The 13,440-nt window shown below is 37.1% G+C and overlaps 1 protein-coding gene across 21 annotated transcripts in view; it reads right to left on the minus strand.

Annotated features, from left to right (window-relative positions):
* The window catches only part of KMT2C (lysine methyltransferase 2C), a 303,468-nt gene that overhangs the window by 82,910 nt on the left and 207,118 nt on the right, over nucleotides 1–13,440 (minus strand). For all 21 annotated transcript variants that reach the window (XM_054495266.1, XM_063668010.1, XM_063668006.1 and 18 more), the window contains 7 exons: nucleotides 12,303–12,404; nucleotides 12,006–12,110; nucleotides 6,538–6,719; nucleotides 6,118–6,282; nucleotides 4,680–4,789; nucleotides 4,111–4,176; nucleotides 2,638–2,850 (listed from right to left, as the gene is read on the minus strand). In XM_054495266.1, the coding sequence (XP_054351241.1) occupies nucleotides 2,638–2,850; nucleotides 4,111–4,176; nucleotides 4,680–4,789; nucleotides 6,118–6,282; nucleotides 6,538–6,719; nucleotides 12,006–12,110; nucleotides 12,303–12,404 (943 nt within the window). The remainder of the gene's footprint in view (nucleotides 1–2,637; nucleotides 2,851–4,110; nucleotides 4,177–4,679; nucleotides 4,790–6,117; nucleotides 6,283–6,537; nucleotides 6,720–12,005; nucleotides 12,111–12,302; nucleotides 12,405–13,440) is intronic.

A 13,440-nucleotide genomic window follows, 5' to 3' on the forward strand; every position in this document is an offset into this window, starting at 1 on the left:
TATTTTGTGAAATGGAGCACTTCCCAAATTTAAGAGACTATGGAAACCTTTTTCAGACATTTTTTAACATCCTCAGAAATGGAAATTCTTGTTAATGCTGATCTGATCAATTCCTCCTAAGTATATGGACTAATTTTTTGCAAACTCCAAGCCCCCAAATCAAATTACCTGTTCAATTGTATCTGAAAAGCAGTTACATACAAGCATCAGAAAGTGTTTCTCCCAGCAACATAGACCCAAAACACACCACAAAACAAGAATTATCAAGAACATACAAAAGACATATGTTTTTATTTATTTATTTATTTTTTGAGATGGAGTCTCACTCTGTCACCAGGCTGGAGTGCAGTGGCTCTATCTTGGCTCACTGCAACCTCTGCCTCCTGGGTTCAAGCAATCCTCTGCCTCTGCCTCCCGAATAGCTGGGATTACAGGTGTCTGCCACCACGCCCAGCTAATTTTTGTATTTTTAGTAAAGACAAGGTTTCACCATGTTGGCCAGGATGGTCTTGATCTCCTGACCTCAGGTGATCCACCCGCCTTGGCCTCCCAAAGTGCTGGGATTACAGGCATGAGCCACCGAGCCCAGCCACAAAAGACATACCTTTTCAAAGCCACAATTACCTCTCACCTGGACCATTGTTTCTCACTGATCTACCTGTCATAACTCTTGCACCTAATCATCTACTTATATCATAGGAGAGTGTTCCTCTTAAAATATAAATAAGATCATGGTGTTCTTCTTTACAGGAACATTCAATGGCCTCCCATTCCATTGCTATTAAGCACAAACTACTGACACATCACCTTATGGTTGTGTGAGATATACTGAGCCGTCCTTCTTGTCCTCACATCTCTAATCTTCTCACCTTCTGACTGTCCCCTCTGCTCACTCTGTTGGTCTCCACAACACTCTTCAAACACGCTCAGCACACTCTCACCCAGAGCCTTTACACTGGCTTCCTCACTGTCTGGGATGCTCTTCTCTCAGGTAATCAAGTGGCTCACTCACTCACCTCTTTAAAATCTGTGCTCAAATACTGCTTTCTGTTCATATGGACCCTAAACACCCATCTGTACTTCCAATTCCTTTTTTTTTTTTTTTTGGAGACGGAGTCTTGCTCTGTCACCCACGCTGGAGTGCAGTGGTGCAATCTCGGCTCACTGTAACCTCCGCCTCCCAGGTTCAAGCGATTCTCCTGCCTTGGCCTCCCGAGTAGCTGGGATTACAGGTGTATGCCACTGAGCCCGGCTAATTTTTGTATTTTTAGCAGAGACTGGGTTTCACCATGTTGGCCAGTCTGGTCTCGAACTCCTGACCTCAAGTGATCTACCTACCTCGGCCTCCCAAAGTGCTGAGATTACAGGCATGAGCCACTGTGCCTGGCCAGGCAATTCCTCTTTATCAAACTTTATTTTTACCATGGGACTTGCCAAACACATTATAATTAACTGATTTTTTTTAAGAGTTGGGTTACCTAACATTAAAATATAAACTCTATGCAGAGAATTCTACCTGCTTTGTACACTGATATGATTTCCAACAACTGACATACGGTAGGTATTCAATAAATTCTATTGTCTCAAAGCCAGTTGCAGTGGCGCATGCCTATAGTACCTGCTACTTGAGAGGCTGAGGCAGGAGGATCACTTGAGCCCAGGAGTTGGAAACCAGCCTGGGCAACGTAACAAGACACTGCCCCTTAAAAAAAAAAAAAACTATGAAATAAAATATAATGGAACAGAAATAATTATCACTTCATTTCTGAATCAGTTGAAAATAAATAACCGCCCCAAAAATGGGCAAACCTACAGTAATCCTCTTTAACTCATATTGGATTTTAGGTTACTATTAAAATATTTTGCTATCTCAAGAATTCAGCAGGCTGAGCAGAGCAGATGGCTTGAGCCCAGGAGTTCAAGACCAGTCTGGGCAACATGGCAAAACCCCATCTCTACAAAAAAATACAAAAATCAGCCAGGCGTGGTGGCCACATCCATGGTCCCAGCTACTCAGGAGGCTGAGGCAGGAGGGTCGCATGAACCCAGGAGGCAGAGGTTGTAGTAAGCCAAGATTGTCCCACTGCACTCTAACCTGGGCAACAGAGCAAGACCCTGTCTCCCATCCAAAAAAACAAGAAGAATTCAGCTAGAAAAACATTATATTTACTTTGATCAAGAAAATGTTTATAAACCAATACTTTATGATGCACACTGGTGAATATGAAGTTATACCTGAAGTAATATTAAATGACAGCTTTTCCATTTCTAGAATGTATGCATCAACTACCTTAACTTAAACATGGTATTATCCAAGCTCCCAGTATCTGAGAAGATATATGTCGTTATCTAGCAAACTAAAGTCAAGCCCTCTGTATTTCCCCACCTGTGATCTTCAAAGATATGGTGCTCCTTGAGATTTCTGTAAGGTAGGTCTGTTCTAAAATGTGTGAAAGGAAGAGAACCTGAAAAGGCAAGGTCTAAGAAGATCACTCATTTGGAAATGGCAAGGGTCACATCAGGGGTTATCTAAGTCAGTGTGATTTACCCTTTGGTAAATCATACACATATTTCAAAAGTTACTTTATATGCTTTAATTCTTGCACACATATTTCATGGAAAATAAATTAGTATTACCTCGACTATCATCCATTTCACCATCCCTTGAATGCTCTGATTGGATGTCTGGAGGGGTCTGAAGGACGGCCACGCTATTCTGATTTATAATCTTCAATTTCAATTTTGGTTTTGACCGTTTTCTTCTTGGAACTGTAACTGTGAGGCTCTGTAACTGAGTCATCCCTGATTCAGTCAAACACACACCATCCTGGGTATAAGTCTTGGGTGGGTCTAAAATTACAAAATCCCAAGAATACAAATTTAAACTTTCATTTTAAATTTGACTGATTACTGTTCCAAAATACCCATGTCAAGGGAATGTGACTGTAGTTCTAGAAAGCAATTACGTATCTATGAAATGCATGAATAATTAACTTCATGATACCCAATAAAAACTAGGAACAATAGGTCAAACTTCCTTGGATTATAGGCAGAAAGGTTGCATGTTTTTAAAAAATGGTCTTCCTGGGCCTGGTGCAGGGGCTCATGCCTGTAATCCCAGCACTCTGGGAGGCCGAGGCGGCAGGCAGATCACAAGGTCAGGAGATCGAGACCATCCTGGCTAACACAGTGAAACCCCGTCTCTTCTAAAAATACAAAAAATTAGCCGGGCGTGGTGGCAGGCACCTGTAATCCCAGCTATGCAGGAGACTGAGGCAGGAGAATCGCTTGAACCCGGGAGGCGGAGGTTGCAGCGAGCCGAGATTGTGCCACTGCACTCCAGCCTGGGCGACAGGGCGAGACTCCGTCTCAAAAAACTCTTCCTGGCATTTCTATTTTCATGTCCCAATAAAAAGAGTTAGAAGCACTGCAACTAAATGCAATGCTCAGCTAATCCACTATGAGCTTTTTCCTAGAAAAGATCAAAAGGCAGGGATCTATTTACATAAGAGAAGAGAGACTACTCCAGAAGCTCATCTGGAAAAATCAGAGTATCAACATAATTACTAATAGGGAGAAGTAATAAATAAGTACAAATCCTGAAGATTTAATTTTAAATGTACAAAACTGTTGTTCCTTAGAACAATTCCTGTACTATCCAAATGTTTTTGTATCAGGTGCTATTAAATACAAGTATTCAAAAGAATGACTGTTTAATAAGAATATCATATTAATCACCACACTAGGCTTATTAATTATTTTAAAAATTAAGAGATTGAATTAATTCTAAAAGAAATCTGTTTGCTAAGTAGGCCGTATTTTCTGCTAACTGATAATTAAGCACAGTAATATATCAATGAAACCAAAGCAAGTATGGCATTAATGGTTATTCTAAGAGCTGTTATTTTTGTTGCCAACTTGCTGAAATTTATAGGAATACTGCCCCAGTAAAGCTGGATGACATTTTATATATCATTGTGGAAATGATTACCAACATTACGGAATTTGGATAGAACACCCATATGATTGAAGCAGGTTTGACAAGTGGTAAGCCAATTATGTAAAAATTAAGCAAAGTAAATTAATTAAGTAAAGCATTTCAAATTTTACCTAGCTCTTTTACTTTTGTGACAATTTGTGCTACAAGTGAAGATTCACAGCAGTCTGAGGAAGGCACTGAAACGAAAAAAAAAAAATCCAGGTAATTCTTTTCAGAAAAGGTAAAGTGTATTTAAATACTTATATATGATTAAAATTTCTGTTTCTATACTCATTTTATTAAAATAAATGTTTGAACACTAAAGTTAAAAGTGCTTTTTAAAGCAACAACAAAACAAGAAGTGATGAACGAAATAAGTCATGGAGGAAACCCTGGCTAAGAAAGAATCAACATACTGGATTTTGACATATTGTCAATAACTACAAGATCATGTTCCTTGGAAGCAAAATTATAGTTTACATCTAAAGTATATGCTTTTTATTGTTTCATGTAAATTGTTTTATAACAAGTTGTGATAAGTCATGTATAACCAAAAATAATATTTTTCATAAAATACTTGTCAAAGTAAGTTTCACAAAGACAAAATAGAGTAGAGCTAAGCTAATTCATTGGTTACGGACAGTAAGGTGCAAGTGAGTGGTACAAGAGTGCAGACTCACAGTTTAAATTATTCTCTTACCATTAGACGCAGGCATATAGGGTCTGCACATGCTACAATCAAAACCAATGTCTGCTACATTTTCCACTTCTTCCTCAGTATTTAAGTTCTGACAAACTGCATGCATCCATCTAAAAAGACCATATTTGTACATTTTTTTAAAAAAATGGAATATACTGAGAACTGCTACCTTTAAAAACCTGTAACACTGAGTCTTCAAACTTAAAAGCCCTAAGCCTCACATGCTCCTCCTACCTTGCCCTTTTCTCCTAACTATCCCTATTAACAGAAAAACTTTCCTAGAGCTAAGAAGGAAATAAAAAGGAATGAGAACAACTATTAGAGAGGAAGCAAAGCACATTACATAAGGAAGCTAATTATTTTATCATCATATATTAAATATTTCAAAGACAGCAAGGAAGCTAGTTAGGGCAAACACAAAGGTATTCAGAAAACTGCAAATGGCAGTGCTAACATATATGTTCCAGATAATGCATCTAATTTGAAGTAGACATATCTCACGTAAAGCAATGTTGAATGGTAATTGGGAAAGTAAAGTTGTCTTGCAATGGAACAAATAATTAGTAGCCAGAGTCCCAAGAATACTGTACTACTGATAAAATAATACTATTAATAATAATATATGTTCACTGCTTAACTTCTAAAGAGTACAATATACCAATGAAAGCAAGGAAACATTCTTGATTTTGAAATTCCACATAATTACGTAGGGAGGGCAGAAGGTGCTATCTGATATCTAGATATCTAGTATCTAGAGCTTTAAGAAAAAGTGGTTTAAGGAGAACAGAATGTGTTAGATATTTTTTATAATCTATTAAAAGATTCAGAAACCCTTCATAAGAAACGGCATTGATGAAGGCAATAATTCTCCATCTAATTTCAAGGGATTCCTAAACCCTGAAAAACGCCTAAATTAAAAATCTTTAGTCTTGGGCGGACACAGTGGCTCACGCCTATAATCATAAAACTTTGGGAGGCTGAGGCAGGCGGATCACAAGGTCAAAAGATGGAGACCATCCTGGCCAACATCGTGAAACCCTGTCTCTACTAAAAATACAAAAATTAGCTGGGCGTGGTGGCATGCACCTGCAGTCCCAGCTACTCGGGAGGCTGAGGCAGGAGAATCGCTTGAACCCAGGAGGCAGAGGTGGAGGTTGCAGTGAACCAAGACAGTGCCACTGCACTCCAGCCTGGCGACAGAGCAAGTCTCTGTCTCTAAATTTAAAAACAAAACAAACAAAAAAAAAAACTTTAGTCTGGAGTTGAGAATTCAAAACAGGAAATCACTTCTGTAAGTTTCTAGGTGACTAAAAATCTACATGGCAAAAAGTTCTGTACCTAAAACTTGTGATTAAGGAAAAGCTATTTTCCATTTTTTTTTTTTTTTGCTACATTTCAAAGAGAAAAGCTTTAAAAAGATGAAAAAATAGCACAATACCTATCACATTGTCTACATTGCAGAATAAGATCTTCTTCTCTATAGTTTCGATAGCAGACTGGACAGGAAGATAAGCTTGCACAAGGAGCGCACTGTGTGTAATTGTTCTGCCATTCACATCTTATACCTGCAGATGTTGCTCCACAGTGTCTGCACCAAACACACCTGAAATCCAAATCCCCCCGAAAAGTCTCAATTTTATTTTCTTAGTTATTCAGTTACTATAATTCAGGAAGCTACATACGAACATAATGGGGGAAATGATTTAATGTGTATGTGAAAATTTTTCTGATTAGTGGTATCTATCATAGCATATGTGTATTATTCAATTACATAGGTGTGGCTAACTTTTAAAAACTAAAGTGGTATGAGAAAGTTCTGAACTTGAAAGACTAACAAGGCAAACAAACCCTAGAGTACCATTTGCACTTCCAGCCTCCTTTGGGAACTGTCTGCAATGGAGGGTCTAGGCAGTAGGTGTGATAACTTATGTCACAATCATCACACAGCAGGAGTCTTCCTGGGTCAGTTGCCTTCCCACAGGCCTCACACACAGTGCACTCAAGACACCTCCAACCTTTGCTAAGAACCACTTTAGTGATCTGTAAAAGAAACAACCAATCCATGTGATTTATGCATTAACCTAACATAATCAAATATATTATATAAATTAATACGGTGCTTATGTACCTAGAAGCAGAAAAGAGGCAAACTAACATTTATTGAGCACCTACGGAGGCCCAATACTGGGTTGGGCATGTTCATACACGCTTTTATGAGCCTACTGAGCAGAATAATAGAAAATGGCACATATTTTAACGCCTTTTTAAAGTCCACATAATTACCTTATGCTGTACACTTAATGTCCACTATATTTATAGATATAGTGACCAGATTTTAAAGAAATCAAGTAAGCTTCCCTATTATTGATACATAATTTGAAAATGCATCAACAAAATCTCCATCTACATTTCCATGCTTAGAATCAATAGAAAAAATACCAAAAAAATTAATGTAAAGCATGAGTTCTTAGGGACATTTTATGATCTTAGAGGATTTCTATTTAGACTATGAAGCTAGGAATTCTGAAGTTCACATTCACTCCTCTGTTTATTCTCCTCTCTCTCAAGGGTATAAGTTAGTAGAATATTTGGGAAACTTCAAATCCCTAATAAACTCCTGAAGGAAGCCACACCATGTAATATTAAGATTGTGGAACTTCTTAAAGATCTCAAAAGACTAGGATCCTCAAACAGAACCAATCAAGTGCCCACATTATAATGAAACAGCAAGTAATGAGGGTACAGAATAAAAATTCAGATCATGAGGTACATGAAAGCCTAAAAGCTACCAGAGAAGAAAATAAAAGAGTTAAATTCAAAGGAACACCCATCAGAATGGCACCAAACTTCCCAACTCCAGATGCTAGAAGAGTATAAGTTTCCAATTCTACAGGAAAATACTTTTCAAAGTACAATTCTCAACCTAGCTACACAAGCAACTATGTGTGAAAACAGAATACGTTGTAGACACAGGGAAGACTCAAAATTCAGCTCTCTCATTCTTCTAATAAAATTACTTAGAGATATGCGGAACAGAATGAGGATGTATTATAAAGAAAAGGAAGACTTGGGATCTATAAATCAACAGATCCAACAAAGGACATCAGGCCAGGGAAGTTTAAGGATGAGAACAACACACCTAGAAGCCACCGGCACATATCAGAGCAGGAGAAGGGAATGTCTAGAAGGAGGGTAGGACTTCTCCCAGAAAAAAACAGTACTTTAAAAAATAATCTTATATGATAGTTCTATAGTAGGCAAGAACAAAGAATGAATGGAGAGTCACTATTACTTTCTTGTTATTAAAAACTCCATGAAAGACAAAAGAAACTCACAGTATACTGTTTAGAGCTGCAGTGAACATTTAGTGAGTCATAACCAACACCTTATAATTGAACCAACCATAGTAATACAACTATATTGGGAGAAGGAAGGAGGTGTATTTTAAGACCTAAATCAGAATTTATTTATTCATAGCAGAAAGTCAACAAAATCTAGCATTGATAAAGCAGTAAATCAGTTGATTATTTAGAGCTATAGCATTAACCACAAGAAAAAAGACCTGAAAAGATTAAAAGTGATTGCCTCAGACATGGAGGTAGAGTAAGACAAGAGTTTTTTTTTTTGTTTTGTTTTGTTTTTTTGTTTTGAGATGGAGTCTTGCTCTGTTGCCTGGGCTGGAGTGCAGTGGTGTGACCTCAGCTCACCGCAACCTCCGCCTCCTATGTTCAAATAATTCTCCTGGCCCAGCCTCCTGAGTAGCTAGGACTACAGGAATGAGCCAACACACCCGGCTAATTTTTGTATTTTTAGTAGAGATGGGGTTTTACTGTGTTGGCCAGGCTGGCTTGAACTCCTGCCCTCAAGTGATCCACCTGCCTCGGCCTCCCAAAGTGCTGGGATTACGGGTGTGAGGCACCACACCCGGCCCATTACAAGGCTTTTAATGTCATTTGATTTTTAAACATGTATATTTATTATTTTGATTAGCTTACTGATTTTTAAGAATTTGTCTTAGATTACCAAGTTAATATATTATTTGCCCAAATGAAAGAAATGGCCTAGGGGTAAGATCAGGGTGGCTTAGAACAGTAGCCAGCAAACATTTCCAATAAAGGGCCAGAGAGTAAATAGAAAGTTTTGAGGGCCATATGATCTGTTGCAACTTTATAAAAACTCTGCCAGTGTAATACAAAAACCGCTACAAATGTATGTAAACAAAAGAACATGGCCATATTTCAATAAAAGTTTATTTGCAAACACAGGAAATGGGCCAGATTTAGTCTATGGGCCAGTCTGCCTGACCCTGGCTTAAACAATGACCTGAAGATAAAGTGGCAGACAGATCTGAGGTGTTTAGTGGCAGAATTTTTAAAATATTTATCTTCATTCCTACTCAGTTTTCTTCACAGATACCTGTGGTCCCTTTTACAACCAAACTCTCAAGTTTCTCAGCTTATATTCACTCTTCAAAACACTACAGTCTGGTCTCTACACCCACATCCACTCATACCTGCTTAAGCCAGGCTTGTCAAGACCTTCTTATTCTCAAATCTAATGGAAACATTAGTGTTTGTGTTTCTTGACTTCTAGTACTTCAACACTTGAACAATTTCTCCCTCTTTGAAATTTCCTTTTAACCTAGGTACTGGGGTTGTACTATCATTTTTTTCTTCTGTTGAACCAGTTTAGCCTTAGTTTTAAAAGTTTTTTCAAATAAGATGTCATCCAGGATTCCATCCATGGCACCACGTCCAAAGTTGTTACAGATATGTTTTATAATCTAATACGGATACACGCTTCAACTATAATGGAGTAGGTGGGACCAGCCTGTTCTCCCATAAGATAGTAGAAAATTGGACAAAGTATATGAAACAACTGTTTTCAGATATTGGACAACACATAGTACAGGAGACAGTGGTATCTGAGAGGAAGGAAACACTCAGGGAGTCCTATGATATTCTGCCTAGAAACATTTTCCAGAACGCTGCCCAGGGAAGGAGAACCTCAGCAGAGTACAATCGATGGCCTCGCTGAGGTTAGGGAAGGCGAGGCAGTGGAATTTGCGGGACACAGTACTCAAAATGAAGAAGCAATAAGGACTAAGAGCTCCAGAAATCTACAAAGGATCCCCTGAAGTCTTTGGTGGAACACCAAGACGTACTTCTAGAAGCCCAAAGACCCACAACCAGGGGAAAGTACATCTACTGGGAATTTGTAAGCTGCACAATTACCAGAGCTTGCAAAAGTCTCAAAGACAAGTGAAGCACAACCAGTCAGAGTACAAAGACACTGGTGAACAGGAGGTAGAATTCAGTAGAGATCCCAGAAAGGCCAAGTCTTAACTATAGGGTTAAACTAATGGTAGCACCGCAGCTACCAAAATGTGGTCTAGGGAACCCCAGTGGGTCTGTAACGTTAAACCAAGTTTAAATAATACTAAGATTTAATTTGCCTTTTTTCACTTTAATTCATTCACAATTACACAGTGGTGTTTACAGAGGCTACATGTTGTATCATAATATTACACTGACATTGTACAGGTTGTGCTTCTGTAGTCTTGTATTATAAAATGTTCCTAGTTTTAATTTCTAAAATGCTGAATAGTCCATAGTTAAAATCCTCATAAACAAAAACTATGGAGTTTTTTAAACTCCAGTAATTTTAAAGAGTGTTAAGGTTCTAAAACCATAAAGTTTGAAAATATCCACCTTAGAGTGAAGGCTTTCTAGACTTGCCCCAGCAAGCTTAAAAAGAAGCTTCAAAGGTATCAAACTTATCCACAAACAATTGCCTCCTACAATAAAAATGCAAGCTGAGCCAATTCACATATCCCTAGTATATTTCTAGATACTGCTGTATTTCTCAATGAGACTGCAGTATTCTATACTGTCCAAAACAGTGTCATCGTGTAAAAGGAACCACACACAATTTTTAAAAACAGGAATTCAAATTCTAGCTCTACCAGTAACTAGGTGTTTGATAGTGCACTAATTGTCCAATCTTAACTTATGTAAGTCGTACTCATCTGTAAAATGGGAATTCGGTAATTGTTGGATGGGTTAAAAGAAATACATTACTATCTTGAAAGGGACCTTATTCAATTTCCTTAGGTCCAAAACATTAAGTATTCTAAAAAACAAAATCTAATGATGGCAGCAACTTTTATACAAAATATAAAGTACAAAGAAAAGACACGTTTTATGCATATATAACTATTTTTTAATTGGCTTTATATACTCTGTGTTTTTCAGTCACATACCATGAGCAACTAATTTTAAAAGACTACATAAATTAACCGTACTAGTCTTCTATTTTGGATAGTATTAATTACAGTCTTTCATTTTGATTCCTAAATTCACAAAAACCTGTATTACCCTATAAAATAAATACCAGGGTAGTTATCAACAAAGAATTCTGAAGGAGATAATGTTGATTTGCTTACTATACTGACATTTTGCTGACAATGATATAATACAGTGATGTTTGAAGGGCAGGGGAGAAAGGTATAAAAATCACTCATGGTTCACAACCTATTATTGAAACTGAGGTTAGTATTTATATGACATGGTATGGCAGTACTAGAAAAGATTTACTTGTGGAGTATACAGTTTAAGACCTCTGCTGTACAGCTATACCTCCATGCTTGCTTCCAGTGGCCATGACACTTTATTCAAATATGTAAGTTTTATTAAGACTGAGTTCTTAAAAAGAAAAAACCAAGAACCTTAGATACAACTACTAAAGTATTGAGACCTGTCCATATTTAAAACCAAGCACACGATACCACTTAAAAGGTTCCCCAGAAAGCCTCTATCCTGAAATGCTTGAAAGTGAGCAGTGCTGACTCTCGATTATTACCAATTGCATTAAATATGACACCTGCTTTGTCTCTTTTGGCTATAAGGAGAAAATGTCTTTTTGTATACCAGTGAGCAGAGGAGAGAGAATGCGGGAAAGAACAGAATGGGCTAATAATTTTTTACTAAATACTCCAGTTCTCAGCTTTTTAAATCAACAGACAAAATGAATCAGTTAAACCTAAAATCTTTGTGAATAGTATAAATTGTCTTTTAAATTAAATGCATATATTTTTATGTTTTACTTTTTCAAGACAAAAGCAGGATATTAGTACAATATAAGATTTGTAGAGGAGCAAATTTCTTGAGATAGGAAACCCTTAAAAGCAGTATTTAAAGTACTTAAATACTGTCACATATGTTTAATAATCATAATACTTAATTGTGAGAACTGGGAGCTCATGTTACTACTAAAACCAAATAAAAATTCAATACATATTTGTTAACTCAATTTAAGGATGTTTACCTTAATACTGACACAGTATGGATGGTAACACTGACCACACTGAGAACAGGCAAGTAATCTTCCTTCTGCTCCTTGGCCAAAACTGCCACAAACTACACACATATCCTGAAGTTAAGAAAACAGAACATATTTTAAATGGAGACTAAGCTAAAAACCTACAAATTTTACTTTAAAAATACCTTCTTAACTAATATAGCTCTATAGCTAAATATTGGATGACTTCTGTGTATACGAGATAAAGCAGAAATGTGCAAGGAGGAATTCAATGAGGAAGACAGTAAATTGTCAAGTTCAAACCTGATTCAAAGTGAACTTGTCACTGCTAGAAAACAACACAACTGTATTGTGCATAGAGTTTTCTTCATCATCCTTATTTGATGAAATATCTGCAGTAGACACCTATAAAAAGCAAAATACACAAAATACGAAGTTATATTTTTCACTTGTTTTACACTTAACTGGAAAGCTTCAGAAAATTCATAATTAAAACATATATTTTTGCTAAGGTCTAGAATAACAATTCCAAATATTAATGCTAAGATACTACCGTAAAATGGAGTCATGACATTTTATTATTCACCTAATTCTCTCTTTAGAGGTAGAATTCCTATAGACCAAGAAGTAATGAGAAAATATAATAAACCTGTCTTAGTAAGACTTGATTATGCAGAATTCTAATCAAGAAACTATAAATGATAATATTATATGTATGTACACACACAAATCTATCACTATTTGAATGACACACACTTGGGATCTGCAATGTAGCTAGTCTGAACTGAGATGTCCTGCAAACATAAAATACAGCACATAATTACATATTACATGTTGAAATGGTAATATTTTAGATATATCGGTCGAAATGGAAGGCATTAAAATTAATTTCGCCTGTTCACTATAACCTTTATTTTGTTTTGAGAGGAGTTTCACTCTTGTTGCCCAGGCTGGAGTGTAATGGCGCGATCTCGGCTCGTTGCAACCTCTGCCTCCTGGTTCAAGCTGTTGTCCTGCCTCAGCCTCCCAAGTAGCTGGGATTACAGTTGACCACCACCATGCCCAGCTAATTTCTGTATTTTTAATAGAGACGGGGTTTCACCATATTGGTCAGGCTGGTCTCTAACTCCTGACCTCAAATGATCCACTGCACCCAGCTCACTATAACTTTTTAATGTGGCTACTAGGAAGTTTTAAATTGCATATGTGGTTCTCATTATATTTCTATTAGCACCGCTTTAGAATACTATTTTGAATAACATCAAAATTTCAATATTAGCCAAATGATTATCAACCAATATTGTTCAGTCTGGACTTAGTTCTATTTGACTAAATCAACTAAGTACCCACTGGTTTGTTAATAATGTCTAGAGTGGTTATGAAACAAAATAAAGCTCTGAACTAGAAGTTGTAGAAGAAGACAAGGAGAGCACTGCCAAAA

This window comes from Pongo pygmaeus, chromosome 6, assembly GCF_028885625.2.
Source record: "Pongo pygmaeus isolate AG05252 chromosome 6, NHGRI_mPonPyg2-v2.0_pri, whole genome shotgun sequence".
NCBI lineage: Eukaryota > Metazoa > Chordata > Mammalia > Primates > Hominidae > Pongo > Pongo pygmaeus.